This window comes from Mastigoproctus giganteus, chromosome 10 (assembly GCF_048544385.1).
Source record: "Mastigoproctus giganteus isolate SK-2022 chromosome 10, ASM4854438v1, whole genome shotgun sequence".
NCBI classification, from domain to species: Eukaryota; Metazoa; Arthropoda; class Arachnida; order Uropygi; family Thelyphonidae; genus Mastigoproctus; species Mastigoproctus giganteus.
Genome location: NC_143584.1, coordinates 184966569 through 184982096, shown reverse-complemented (window position 1 = coordinate 184982096; position 15528 = coordinate 184966569). Strand labels below are relative to the sequence as shown.

Below are 15528 nucleotides of genomic sequence, written 5' to 3'. Positions count from 1 at the left end.
GCAAGTAAAACCAATGTAAAACCACAAATTGGTTTTACAGAATTTGAGACCATGTTGCACTGGTGTACTGTGTCTGTACGAGTGTGCACTCATGGGCCATTTGTACATTATGCAAGCTGCAAAAAATGGTACAATTTACAGGGGATTGCCTCCTCAGATCAGCTAACTACAGCCCTGATTGATGAGGCCTTTAAAATAACCCCAGGGGCTCACATCTGGTGATATGGGCTTTGGCACACCCAGGGTCCTGAGCTGGATATTATCATTCTGTAAACCCCTGGCACCACCATGCCGTGACGGGACTAATTGTATGTCTATCATGCTGCAATTAAAGATTCTATCTATATATATATATATATATTCTTCTCTTTCTTGGTGATTCCCTTCTACTTCTCTCTCTCTCTCTTACTCAGGGTAACTTGGGATTTTTTTTTTTTTTTTTTTTGGCTGGTGCAGCATAAGCCTCAGGCTTCCTTGCATCATATAGCTAATAATAATAATAATAATAATAATAATAATAATAATATTCCACCCGCCTCCAATGGGATTCCAATCCAGACCTCTCTAAACAAGTAACAAAACCATTAAACTGTCATACAACAAACAGAGATGACGTTCAATATGAAATTCCACATCAATATTGAATCAATTTATCTGTTTATGTTATTATATATTTTAATAGTTAAAACATGTATATATATTTTACTATGTAATAAAAAATGAATTGCTTTTAATTTCATTAAATCCTTCATTTCTACTAGCTGTTATTGGTGTAATCATTTTATGTACTTTTCCATATTTGTCATGCATTGCAATAAAAAGATTGAAAGAATAATTATACTAGACATAATTAATCTTTTCAATTTTTTTCAGTAACCTTCAAGTATGAAAAATTAATCTGTCAACAGGCTTAAACATTTCTCCTTAACAAATTTCACTTTGGAAAGGAAAGTGAAAGGAAAATAAGACAATCCACAATGAAACAACAGTGCTACCAAAAGCATTAGTGCAAATTTTTTGAAATTTGTAAAATTCTTTTTCAATGTATTCCTTGTAAAATTAAATTTTATCATCTGCCTTCTTAACAATTATTTGCAATTTCCTACTTGTTTAGAGAGGTCTAGATTAGCATTAGCAGAGCCACATGGTGCAAGAAAGAAAGCTTATACATCATCAGCCAAAAAAAAAAAAAAAAAAAAAACCTTCCCATTTCACCCATCCAATTTGTTGCACAGCTTGTGTACTAAACTGCCTTTTGTGTACTAAATTGTAATCCAGAACCTGCACATGACATCGACTGTGTACTACCGCACCTAACTACCTAAATACTAGGAAACGATGTGCAAACGGTTGTGATTGGTTACACTCCGTGTTTGGATCTGTATTTCGCATGGTAGGAAACCACCCTCAGTGTCAGTAAATGTAGTAGTCGCAATGTGGTTACATGCGCTGTACGCACACTTGTATAAACCTGTTCGATATTTTTTTATCAATCTGTGCATTTCAGTCATCTGCTTTGCAAAAAAAGTTCAACGTTATACATAAACTCTAAATTTTAAATTATTGACATTTAAATTCACCACAAATTTGGACAGTTGGTTAAAAGAAAGAACTTTAGAGAAAAACATTATTACTACTTCAAATTATTCAGCATTTACAGCAACTGAGAAAGAAGATAAAGCAATAAATCAAGAAAACAGATCCAAAGCAGTTGAATCTCCTGTTCCTGAATTTGCAGAGAAAAGGGACAAGTCGAAGAAAAACCGAGAAGCACCCAGTATTACCCAATCTACTTCTCAAGCTAAGAAACAAAAATATGATGACAGCTATTTGTCATTTGGATTCACAAGCGTTGGAAATGAACATTGTCCTGAAGCACAATGTCTACTTTGCAAGAAAATATCGCTAAACAGTTTGTAAGCACCTGCTAAATTACGTCGTCATTTTGAGAAAAACCACTCTGAGTACAAAGATAAAGATATTGCCTATTTTAAGTGAAAGCTTGAGGAATATGACAAGGCTAAACAATTCATGACAAAAAAATTTAAAACTGAAAACGAAAACACCACAGAGGTTTCTTACAGAGTGAGTTATCGCATAGCACTCGCAGGAGAAGCACACGCAATTGGGGAATCGCTAATAAAACCATGTACAAAAGATAGTGTCGTGTATGTTAAGTGAGGAGTCGTGTAAAAAATTTGAGGCTGTGCCACTTTCCAAAAACACAGTTTTGTGTCATATTCATGATCTTGCTGATGACATCCAGAAAAAACTCATTTCTCGGCTGCATCAATGTGATGAGTACTCACTGAAATTAGACGAGTCCACTGATGTTGCAGGTCTTGCAATTTTGCTGGTTTTTGTAAGATATGATTTTGACAAAGGGAATGAAGTAGCCTTGCTTCTATGCAAAAGTTCAAACTCATACCACTGGTGAGAACATCTTTAACTGTATCCATAATTTTATGTTTGTTGTTTGTTATTTGGTTTTTAAGAGCATTAGCAACTAAGGCCATATTGCTCCAGGGATATGCGGTGGTCATTCCCTGACCTTTCCACATCCTCCGTATTTGGTGGTCACGGGCTCGAACCCCGGTCTAATCAAGAAGCGTGTGCTACGCACTGCCGCTCCTGCCCAACTGGCTACGGAGGCAAGGCGCCCATAATTTTATGAACACACAGTATAAGTTGGGACAAATGTGTTGATGTGTGCAGTGATGACGCCAAAGCAATGGTCAGAAAAGTGGCAGGCACTGTAACACGAATAATAAATGTAGCAAAAAACTGCACCAATAGTCACTGTGTTCTTCACAGACATTCATTGGTAGCTAAAAATATTTCAATCACACTTAAAACTGTACTAGACGAAGCAGTCCAGATTATTAATTTTATTAAAATTCAACCATTACAGTCACGATTATATGTGAAGATATGTGTAATCACCACTCGGCCCTGTTTTTGCATTCAGAAGTCCGGTGGCTATCATGAGGTAGTCCTCGTTAGAATGTTTGAATTGCAGCAGTTGTTGGCATATTTTCTGGATCATAAATTTCGATTATCTGATCGATTAACAAACATTTCATGGTTATCCAAAATTGCATATCTTGCCGAAATATTCACAAAATTAAATGAAGTATGTTTATCACTCCAAGGAAAAAACGCAAACATTTTTAATGCGAGAGAGAAAATATTTTCAGTCTCGTAAGTTGCAATTTTGGATCTCAGCTGTGGAGCAAGATAATTTGGACTCTTTTCCAACACTTAAGGATTTTCTCAAAGAATCCAAACTTGAAAATTTAGGAGAAATTCGCAGCAACATTACAGATCATCTTCGCAATTTACACACATCTATTAATCAGTATTTTCCATCCTTGAATAAAAAAAAATAATGACTGGGTTCAAAATCCATTCATACAAGATAAACCAGCCAGGTTTTCTACATATATTTTGAAAATCTGATCGATATTACCTCTAACTGTGAACTAACACAAAAATTTAAAGAAGTTTCTCTTATTGCTTTTTGAGTCGATTTATGCGAAGAATACCCCAAGTTCACAGAAGGCAATCAAAGTACTGTTGCCATTTGCCAACACATACTTTTGCGAAACTGGATTCTCACTATACTATGGAACCAAAACGAAATATCGAAACCGACTTGACGCAGCTCCAGACATGCTAATATAACTGTCAACAATTAAACCGGATATAAGAAGAATCTGCCAAAAAAAGAAAATATTACACCCTGCTCATTAAAATGTATGTTGACATTTTCTGTACTTTTTTGTATACTAATAATAATAAACAAAGAATCTGATACCATAATTATCACTTAATTAAGAGTAAAACCTTATCATTTTTTTCTCTGACAGGCATGTATACAGGGTGGCTGCATTTATTTATGGAACATGAAAGAGGACAAAACGTGTAGTTGCCTTACCCCTGGAAAAATGTTACTTTCAATTTAAAAGGTATTTGACCTTGAACCAAGAAAATTTTTCGACTGTGGCACATTTATTTATTTGTTTTATATGCTTTGCTAAAAATATTTAAGGGATTCCGTTATGTTGTACAAAATATAAAAGGGTTCCATGACTAAATTTAATTGGGAAATGCTGCCTTATACACCTCAATCAGATCACCTTCGAGTGACTAGCCTCCAAACACTGTAATCTGCATAACTTAAGCCTTTCTTCATAAGAACAAACCCTTTCTTTCATTCACTAATCTTGTTGCCCTTCTCTGCACTCATTCCAGTAGCTCTACATCCTTCCTAAAATGAGGGATCCAGACCTGTATACAGTACTCAAGGTGTGGCCTGACTATTGCCTTATCCCTGCCAACCTTTGTATCGTCTGCAAACTTAGACAATAAGCCTGATATCACTTCATCAATATTAAGAAATACAGGAAACAATGGACCCAACACTGAACCCTGGGAGACTCCACTAATAACATTAGTCCACGAAGAGCAGTGTCCATTGATTACCACTCTGTCTTCTCCCACTCAACCATCCCTTTATCCATAGCAGCAATTTGCCCCTATATGACACACTGCTCCAGTTTGTATGTACAGCAGTCTTCCATGTACAACAGTATCAAAAGCCTTCCTCAGATCCAAGTATATGATATCAAAATTATTCTTTGCATCCAGTTCCTTTGTAGCCACATCATAGTATCCAATAAAATTGGTCAGACAAGACTTCCCCATAACAAACCCATGCTGTGTCAGAATTATAACTGAAGTCTTGTCTAGATGATCTTGCAGTGCTTCTTTGACCAGTGCCTACATTAATTTCCCCGGAACAGAATTTAAATTAACGGTTCGGTAATTACTTGTGTCAGCCTTTAGTCTTCCTTTGTGAATTGGGGTCACATTTGCACATCTCCAGTCCTTGGTTACCTCCCCTGAGTCTAAGGAAGCTCTCATAATTATGGCTAAGGATTTGCTAACTTCCTATACTGCCTCCTTTAATATAACTGGATAGATCCCATCCACGCTAGGTGCCTTCTTTACGTTTATCTTCAACAATTTCTCCTACACTTTGCTCTCAGTTATTACAAAATCACTTAGCTCTCAGTTAGAGTTTAATACACCTCTGGCATTCTCCTCCCTGAATAACTCCTCATGTGTAAATGTACATGCAAAATACTCACTGAGTTTGCTGGCTACCTGAGCAGGATCATCAACAGTTGAACCATCGATATAAAGTGGACCAATCTGATTTATCCCCTTTCTTCTAGAGTTTACATAAGAAAAGAACACTTTGCTGTTTTTCTTTGCATCCTTTGCCAATGATTTCTCATAATCTGCCTTTGCTTGCCTAATGTCCTTTGTGACTTGATTATAGACCAGCTTATATCTACCACAGACTTCTGTGTCACCTGTTAATTTATATGCATCCCATATATTTTTCTTCTCTGCCACATGTCTCATAATTCATCTGACATCCATTTAGGCCTAAACCTTGAACAATATTTCTTAGTTGATATGAAAAGCCTAGTAGCTTCCAAGATTATTTCTTTGAATTTTTCCCATTTAGAATTTGCTGTTGGCAACATCATCAGTTGGTCCCAATATATAGAATTTAAAAACTGTCTCAGACCACCATAGTCATCTTTACAAAAGCAAAACCCTTCCCCTTACCCCTGATGGTAGATACCTCTGAGTAAACCTCCACATCAGCACACTGATCACTGCCACCTAGTGGTTCCTTTATCTGCAGATTCTTAACACATGAAGAATCACTACTGATAATCAGATCAAGAGTATTACTCCCTCTAGTTGCCTCCCGAACATGCTGCTGTATAAAACATTCATCCAATAAATCCACAAAAGGCTTGCTAGTGTGCGAGTGACCAACCCACAATTTCCAGTCAATATCAGGGAAATTAAAATTCCCCATTATAAGACAATCTGATTTACTGGCCCACTATTTCTCTGTACAGTTGTTCATTATACTCATCCAAGTCATTAGGCCTATAACAAACTCCTACTCTCAATTTTGCTTTGCTAGTGTTTATGTCACACCAAACTGACTCAATACTGCACTGTCCACCCATATCAACTGGCTGCACTTCCTTAGATTTTATATGTTTCTTAACTAATATCATAACCCCTCCTCCCTTCCTATCCTTTCTGTACACATCGTATTGTACTCTCCAAATTCCAAATCTGCATTCCTTATATCTGTGTGACTCCACATCTCTGATATCCCAACAATATAGAATCTCATTTGAGACTGGTAAAATTTTTAAAGGTCTCATCAATTGGGACTGTAGTTAATCTGAGGAGGAAGAAATGAGAGTCCCCTTCCCTGTAAATTGTTCCAATTTTTTCAGCCTGCACAACACACAAATAGCTCAATAAACACTTGTACCAACAAAATACACTGGTGCTACAAGGTCTAAAATGCTGACAAGCTGTAAAACCAATAACAACAGTTATAATTACAAAAATTGTTCTTAACAGGTTTTAATCTGACACTGCAATTTACAATGTAATAGTGAAGTAAAATTTGTTTGGAAAGTGATTTGTTGTGTGGGCCTCAAAACCTCTGTCTGTTGGTTTATTGACTGTCTATGCTGGAAATAACATATTACCCTTATTCTACGCTGATATTGAATATTTTTCTCTGATACTGACATCTCTAATAAAATGCATGACCACATAAAGGAGCACAAGCCAACCATCATTCTAATGACAGAATGAGTATACCACAATTCTGTACACAGAAGTAGTCAACTCCCTCACTGAATCTAAGCTCCAAAAGATGCCAACAACAAGGATAATAGAAATCACAAAGTTGGCACAATGCTCAGCCAAATGGCAACAAAAATTATTTTACCAGTGACTAGGTATAACAATCACAAAATTGTTCAAGGTTTAGGCCTAAATGGTTATCTAATGAACTAATGATACTCGTAACAGAGAAGAAAAATGCATGGGATGCATATAAATTATCAAGCGACTCAGAAGCCTATGGCAGATATAAGCTAGTCTGTAATCAGGTCACAAAGGAGGTTAGGCAGGCGAAGGCAGATTACGAGAAATCCTTGGCAAAAGATGCTAAGAAAAACAGCAAGGATTTCTTTACTTATATAAACTCTAAAAGGAAGGGGATGAATCTGATTGGTCCACTTGACATCGATGGGTCGACTGTTGATGATCCTGCTCAGATAGCAAACAAACTGAATGAGTATTTTGCATCTAATAAATAAATAAATAAATAAATTTTCTGTTTATACTCCGGGATGACCAAACGGTCAGAGGAGTTACATTCACATATGAGGAATTATTAAGGTTTGAAAATGGCAGAAGGTTATCAAATTGTAGCAGGATACTTAATGATTTTGTAATAACTGAGAGCAAAGTGGAGGAGAAATTGTTGAAGTTAAACATAAGAAAAGCACCTGGGGTGGATGGTATCTATCCAGTTATATTAAAGGGGGCAGCAAAGCAACTAAGCAAACCCTTAGCCATAATTATGAGAGCATCCTTGGACTCAGGGGAGGTTCCCACGGACTGGAGATGTGCAAATGTATCCCCAATTCACAAAGGGGGATCGAAGGGTGACACAAGTAATTATATACCAGTTAGTTTAGCTTCTGTTCGGGGTAAAATAATTGAGTCACTGGTTAAAGATGCATTGCAGGATCATCTAGACAAGACTGCAGCAATAATTCAGACACAGCATGGGTTTTGTTAAGGGAAAGTTTGTTAAGGGAAAGTTTTCTTTACATACTTGAACTCGAGAAGGAAAGGGATGAATCAGATTGGTCCACTGGATATTGATGGTTCAACAGTTGAGGATCCTGCTCAGGTGGCTAACAATCTAAACGAGTATTTTGCATCTACATTCACGCATGAGGAGTTATTCAGGAAGGAGAATGATGTAGGTAAAGTAAACATTGGCAGTGAGCTGGATGATTTTGTAATAACTGAGAGGAAAGTGGAGGAGAGATTGTTGAGGATAAACATAAAAAAGGCACCTGGGGTGGATGGGATCTATCCAGTTATATTAAAGGAGGCAGCAAAGGAAGTATGCAAACCCCTAGCCATAATTATGAGAGCTTCTTTGGACTCAGGGGAGGTACCCATAGACTGGAGATGTGCAAATGTAACCCCAATTCACAAAGGAGGATCAAAGGCTGACACAAGTAATTATAGACCTGTTAGTTTAACTTCTGTTCCAGGTAAATTAATGGAGGCACTGGTTAAAGAAGCACTGCAGGATCATCTAGACAAGAATTCAGTTATAGCTCAGACGCAGCATGGTTTTGTTAAGGGCAGGTCTTGCCTGACCAATTTGATTGGATACTATGATGTAGTCACAAAAGAACTGGATGCAGGGAATAACTTTGATATTATATATTTGGATCTTAGAAAGGCTTTTGATACTGTTGCACATGGAAGACTGCTGCACAAATTGGAGCAGTGTGGCATTGGAGGCAAATTGCTGCTATGGATAAGGGGATGGTTGAGTGGCAGAAGACAGAGAGTGGTAATCAATGGACACTGCTCAACGTGGACTAATGTTATTAGTGGAGTTCCTCAAGGTTCAGTGTTGGGTCCGTTGTTGTTTTCGGTGTTTATGAATGATATTGATGATGGGATATCAAGTTTAATGTCCAAGTTTGCAGATGATACAAATGTTGGCAGGGTCGTCAAGGACACTACTGACGCTATGCTGCTGCAACAGGATCTGGAAAGGTTGAACAGATGGGCTGAGAGGTGGCAAATGAAGTTTAACATTGACAAATGTAAAGTACTGCATATGGGAAACAGTAACCCCAGAGCAACGTATCAACTCTGCGGTACCACACTGACAGTGGTGGAGAATGAAAAGGACCTGGGGGTAATTGTGCAGGGAGATATGAAGTTCTCTGAGCAGTGCAGACGAGCTGCAAGAGTAGCTCATGGTGTCTTGTCAATGATATACAGGAATTTTTCTAGCAGGGATAAGGAGGTGATTATTCCCTTGTATAAGGCAATGGTTAGGCCACATCTTGAGTACTGTATACAGGTCTGGAGGCCTCATTTCAAGAAGGATGTAGAGCTGCTGGAACGGGTACAGAGAAGGGCAACAAGATTAGTAAATGGAACAAAGGGTTGCTCTTACGAAGAAAGGCTTAAGTTTTGCAAATTACAGAGTCTGGAGACTAGGCACCGGCGAGGTGATCTGATAGAGGTGTATAAGGCCTTGAATGGTTTGAGCATGCTCAATGCCAATGGGATTCTTCATCTTTCTCAGAATAATCACCTCAGAGGGCATAAATTCAAATTGAGGAAGGACGGATGTCGGATAGATGTGCGGAAATTTGCCTTTGGCCAGCGGGTGGTTGGTTGGTGGAACCGACTTCCATCACTTGTTGTTGAAGTTGATAGCCTAAACAAATTTAAAGCTCAACTGGACAGGTATTTCGAACGAACGGAGGGGTGAAATGGGAGAGGGTTTTTTTTTTTTTTTTTTTTGGGCTGATGCTGAATAAGCTTGCTTTCTTGCATCGTATGCCTCTACTAATGCTAATGCTAAGTCTTGTCTGGCAAATCTGATAGGATATTATGATGTGGTTACAAAGGAACTGGATGCAAAAAATAATTTTGATATCATACACTTGGATTTCAGGAAAGCTTTTGACACTGTTGCGCATGGAAGACTACTGTACAAGTTGGAGCAGATGGTATTAAGGGTAAGTTGCTACAATGGATAAAAGGATGGTTAAGTGGGAGAAGACAGAGGGTGGTAATCAATGCGTGCTGCTCTTCGTGGACTAATGTTATTAGTAGAGTCCCACAGGGTTCGGTGTTGGGTCCACTGTTGTTTTGTATATTTATCAATGATATTGATGAAGGTATATCAGGCTTAATGTCGAAGTTTGCAGATGATACAAATGTTGGCATCGTTGTTAATGACAGTAATGGCAGCGTACTACTGCAACAGGATCTAGATAATTTGGGCAGAAGTGGCAACTGAAGTTTAACCTTGACAAATGCAAAGTACTGTATATGGGTAGAAGTAACCCCAGAGAAATGTACCAACTGTGTGGTACTACACTTAAGGTGGTAGAAAATGAAAAAGACATGGGAGTAATTGTGCAGTCAGATATGAATTTTTCTGAGCAATGCAGACAGGCTGCCAGGGCAGGTCATAGGGTTTTGTCAATGATATATAGGAATTTTGCTAGCAGGGAAAAGGAGGTGATTGTCCCTTTGTATAAGGCATTGGTCAGGCCATGCCTTGAGTACTGCGTACAGGTCTAGAGACCTCATTTTAGGAAGAATGTAGATTTACTTGAGCGTGTACATAGAAGGGCAACAAGATTGGTGAGGGGAATGAAGGGATCCTCTTACCAAGAGAGGCTTAAGTTCTGCAAATTGCAGTGGCTGGAGACTAGGCACCTGTGCAGTGATCTGATTGAGGTGTATAAGGCCTTGAATGGATTGAGCACACTGAATTCTGATGGGATCCTTCCACTTGTTCAGATTACAAACCTAAGGGGGCAAATATCTTCCATGTTTAGTATTTTCATTAAAAAAAAAATGCAATTTTTTCAGGATGTATTTTCTAAAGGTGTAGTTGCACATACTGATGTAAAATTAAATTCATCATTATGTACTCTTTTTTTTTTTAATCATGGCAGCTTTACAATTTTTTTACAAGATTTTTTCTGAATACTTGTTTTTCATTTTCTTTATATAGGAATATAAATGGGTCAATTGTTTACATAGTTTTATATAGGTTAGTAGGCTATATAGATTTTATATTTATTTCTTTATATAGGTTATTTGGCAAAGGGAAACCATAAGCATGTACATTACAACCTTAATTGTATAAATCAGGGTGGGGGTGTTTTATGCCAGAATGCAATAAAACCATTCACTCCTTGTTTAAAATAATATTTCATTAATGTTGTTCATATATCTCCACACCTGTATAACCTGTATAATTATTTATTTTTTATGCACCAATGGGTGTTGTTGGTCTCTAGTGCTTATCAATATTTAAAGACACTAGTTTGATGATTATTCCTTTTTTTTTTTTTTTTTGGATAATCAAACAAAATTACATTATTTAATATACATAGATTCTTATTTTTACATACTGCAGTATTGCTATCACTTTTTGCCTTATTATTTCTGGCGAAATATTATATTTAAAATCAAAATTAAATTTTCACATTTGCATTCAAATATGTGTGCACGCGCGCGCGCATGAGCGTGAATTCAGAAACGATAGCAACAGTAACGACGACTGTGATCACTATTCTATCTAAATCTTGTAATTACATCACTTTTAGTAACACGAAGTGCAACTAAGAACTCAAAAAATCTAAACAATAATCTCTCCCACTAACGCCAGGACACACAACGAACAAATTTCAAATTGAACAAGTTTTTGAAATAGCAAAACATATTTCCTTTGATTTAATATTAATAAAATTCGACTTCCAATTTAAGTGAAAGATATACAGGTCAGCTGCTTTAAGTTAGATATACCTTCTAAACCTGGTAAGAAAATATACAATATGTGAATAAAAATAAAAAAAAAAAAAAAAAAAAAAAGGTACAAATTTAACATCTGCAAGAAGCTCAAGGAAACCAGCCGTTCATTCCTGTGATTGAATTTTTGTTTCCATATTACTTCAAATTCACTATAGATGGAAAGTACATAATTATTGGTATAACATATTACAGAAAATACTACATACAACACGAAGGGATTCACCAGAAAGGCCACAATACGTTGCACACCACCAAAGGTACACGGACACTCTCTCTGTCAGCTCCACGTGAACAAGATGGCGCTCCTATCAATGAAAGGAAAAGAGCCTTGTAAAATACAGTACATATTTTTTTTTTTTTTTTTTTGGTTTTTGTTGTTGGTTTTTTTTTTTTTTTTACCTGATAATGACCATACAATGAAACGCTTCTGGTGAATTGTTCATGTGGAATTTAGAGTTGTTAGTTTTTTGGGTTTTTTTTAAATACTGTATATTACACTAATAATTAGATCCTTTATCAGTTTCGTAGCATGACTTCTAAGAGCTTGGTCGCAAACTAAAAAAAAAAAAAAAAAAAAATGCTCTGGGCGTATCAACACGAACTTGTGCAACTGCGCAATGTTCCTTTATTGACCCTAAAAGTCACTTTCTTTTCTGGAAGGGATGAAACTGTCATACAGCCAAGTTTGCCACCACAGAGGAGACAGAGAGTCAGTGTGCCCAACTGCTAATTGTGAATGTTATTAAGGATCACAAGCAGTAGCGGATTGAGGTCGGTTGAGGCCCCGGGCGCAGAAGAAAATATTGGGCCCCTTAAAAAAAAGAGAAAGACAGGGAAAATTAAAATACAAGTTAACCTTTTTTTAAATAAATAAAAAATATTATGTACTATTAATGTTTTATTTACAATAAAATTTGAATATAATATATGTATAATATAATTAATAATAGCATAATAATAATCACAAAGTTTTGAACTAATAGTTGAACATATTAGTTCAACTAATTTGTTGGGGTTTTGCGTATAAAGTGGGGTTTTGCGTGGGCCCTTCAGAAGTCGGGGCCCAGGGCGCGCGCCCGGTGCGCCCTCCGTTAAATCCGCCTCTGATCACAAGGAAGCCATTTGAAAATCTGGCGAGGAGGTCAAAATTTATAGCATCACCGCCGTCTTGGGGGAAACGCCAATGGCAATGTTTTTCCTACTATCCAAACATGAAAGGCTTCTATTCATTTCGCTGACAATGAAAACTAGAAATTGAATGTTGTAATAATTAACCTGAAGGCAGATTAATACTAAATGTATTTCAGATTAAATGTTACCCGAACACATATGCCTACTAGGCAAAAACTATAAACGCTGGACTCCTTACCAGATTACCGAGGAACGTTCACGTGATCTGTAATAACGACATGAAACCAGCTGTCTTGGGCATCCTTGCTGTGGGGTATATATGGAGATGGGATTTAGAGGAGAGATACCTCCCACAATCAGACGATATTTGAGTCTATACGCAACATCCAAAACTATATTTGTCAACAGGCCTGATAAGAGGAGAATTAGGGGGTTACCAGTACCCAGCCCACAAATTCTTCAAAGGGCTTAAAGATCATAATATTATTTTTTTAAGTACGTATAAGTGGACTAATATTATTTGTAGAGATCCGCAGAGTTCGGTGTTGGGCCCATTGTTCATTTCTACTTTTATCAATGATATTGATGACAACATGAAACCAGCTGTCTTGGGCATCCTTGCTGTGGGGTATATATGGAGATGGGTTTCAGAGGACAGATACCTCCCACACTCGGCTTAATGTCCAAGTTTGCAGAAGATACAAAGGTTGACAGGGTGGATAATGACAGTCAGTGGCGTATTCGGGCCAGAACGACGTTCCGGTACTTTTTATAAATGTAACAATAGAAAATCATTAAATTTATACATCAAATATTATGAAACAATGGCATGATCAGAATGAAGGAAGAAATGTCTATTTTACTCATTGCTACTAAAAATACATATTAATAGTAATCTTTAAAATTAATAGATTTCTTTAAAAATTTATTTAAAACAAAAATATAAATTTCGCAACGAAACTTGAACGTTTCTTACTAAAGTATAATGTGTTAAAGAGATCCAACGAATGAGATATACTATGATGCGTGCGAACTCTGCATTTTGATTCGCTATGAGCTGAACACTGGAACTGATTGTTCTATGAACCGTGATTCTGAAGTCTGATTCAGTTACTGTACAGTCGTGCCCTTATCATATAGTCATCTGGAGAACTAGCGTTCCGGTACTATTTATTTTTGCAATACACCTCTGATGACAGTATGCAGGTGCAACAGGATCAAGAAAAGTTAGGCAGGTGGGATGAGAAATGATAATTAAAGTTTAACATTGACAAATGCAAAGAACTTCATATGGGCAGCAGAAACTCCAGAGCAACACACCAACTTTACGGTACTACACTCAGTTTAGTGGAAAATGAAGGAAAACTGGGGATTATCGTGCAGTGAGATACGAAGTTCTATAATTAATGCAGACAGGCTGCCACGACAGCTCATGGGGTTTCGTCAATGATATACAGGAATTTTGCTAACAGGGAGCAGGACGTGATTATTGAAAAAGGCAGTGGTCAGGCCAGGGTCTCACCATAGAGGGGTCCTCTAATCTCAATTAAAGCGATTTTTTTTAACACCATGATCCGAAGATCCGAATTAGGGCCAACTTGTTTACCTACTGTGTAAACGGGCACAGGTGAAATTTACTGAAAGTATGAATGACTCATTTCTGTGAAACGACAGATGAATTTACAGGATAAAAGAAAATTATTCTCTCCTAATTTTCTAATAGGGAGCTCACAGTAGAACACAGTTTGACCACGACCCATTCTCCGCATTTTTAATGCATCACAAAATGTCCAATTTATCATTATTATTTAACGAGTCCCAGATAACGAACTCTATGCATTATGAAGACATAATTGTTAAATTTGCGAAATTAAGAACAGGAAAAAACAACATTTTAACGGAATAGTGTTAGATACGTGAGCAATTCAAAAAAGTCCTGTGTGCATATGGGTTGCAAATAGCCTGGGAATTTTATAAGGCTGGTTAGCATATATTAAATATTCTTATGTATTTAGTTCATATTAATAGTGTGTTAATATTAGTACCAGACCGACCAGGGTATTTAAGCGCTGAAGGCGGAAAGATATTTTGCACCCCAGACAGAAATATTTTTCAGTGCCACATTCACTAAGGATATATATTTTTTTCATGATTTGTAAATTTTGGCGGCCCGGGAAAAGGGCCTGCTAGCCCGTACCTTAATCCGGCACTGGTTAATATTTGGTATCATACAGGTATTATCAAAACTATTACTCTCTTAACCTCTTATATTTTTTATAATATTTGCATTTAATTATTATGCTATATAAAGAAATTATTTTGGCAATACAATATTTTTACTGCTATACTTTATGAATAAAAAAGTTCAAGGGCCTCAAATTAGTTTTGTGCCTCGGATCTCGAAACGCGTAAGTACAGGCCTCGGTCAGGCCACATCATAAGTACTGCATACAGGTCTGGAGGCCTCAATTTAGAAAGGATGTGGAACTGCTGTAACGAGTACAGAGAAGAGAAACAAGATTGGTGAGGAGAACAAAGGGGTGGTCTCACTAAGAACGGCTTCGGTTCCGCAAATTGTAGCGTCTGGAGATAGGCACCTGCGAGGTGATCTGATTGAGGTGGTTAAAGTTTTAATTGGATTGGCAAGCTCAATGCTGATGGGATTGTTCTCATGTTCAGACCGCAAATATGAGGGGCATAAATTCAAATTGAGGAAAGGCGGTTGAAGAATAGATGGACGGGAGTTTGCTTTTAGCTGGCAGAGGGTTGATTGATGGAACAAACATCCATCTGTTTTAGTGTATTTTTCCCCCCCTAATGCTGTATAAACTTTCTGTCTTGCATCATTGGCCACTCCTAATGCTAAGGATATGTTCATTTACATTAATCGGGAAA

The 15528-nt window shown here is 37.2% G+C and overlaps 2 protein-coding genes across 3 annotated transcripts in view; one reads left to right on the top strand and one right to left on the bottom strand.

The window, feature by feature from the left end:
- pix (ATP-binding cassette sub-family E member 1 pix) overlaps positions 1-11802 on the bottom strand; it is a 120904-nt gene extending 109102 nt beyond the window's left edge. For both annotated transcript variants that reach the window (XM_090383954.1, XM_090383955.1), the window contains exon 1: positions 11709-11802. The gene's annotated coding sequence lies outside the window, so the exon portion shown is untranslated. The remainder of the gene's footprint in view (positions 1-11708) is intronic.
- The window catches only part of LOC150079624 (polyprenol dehydrogenase-like), a 96788-nt gene that overhangs the window by 15473 nt on the left and 65787 nt on the right, over positions 1-15528 (top strand). Inside the window, exon 3 of the mRNA XM_090383143.1 lies at positions 1652-1912. Within this exon, the coding sequence (XP_090239269.1) occupies positions 1652-1912 (261 nt within the window). The remainder of the gene's footprint in view (positions 1-1651; positions 1913-15528) is intronic.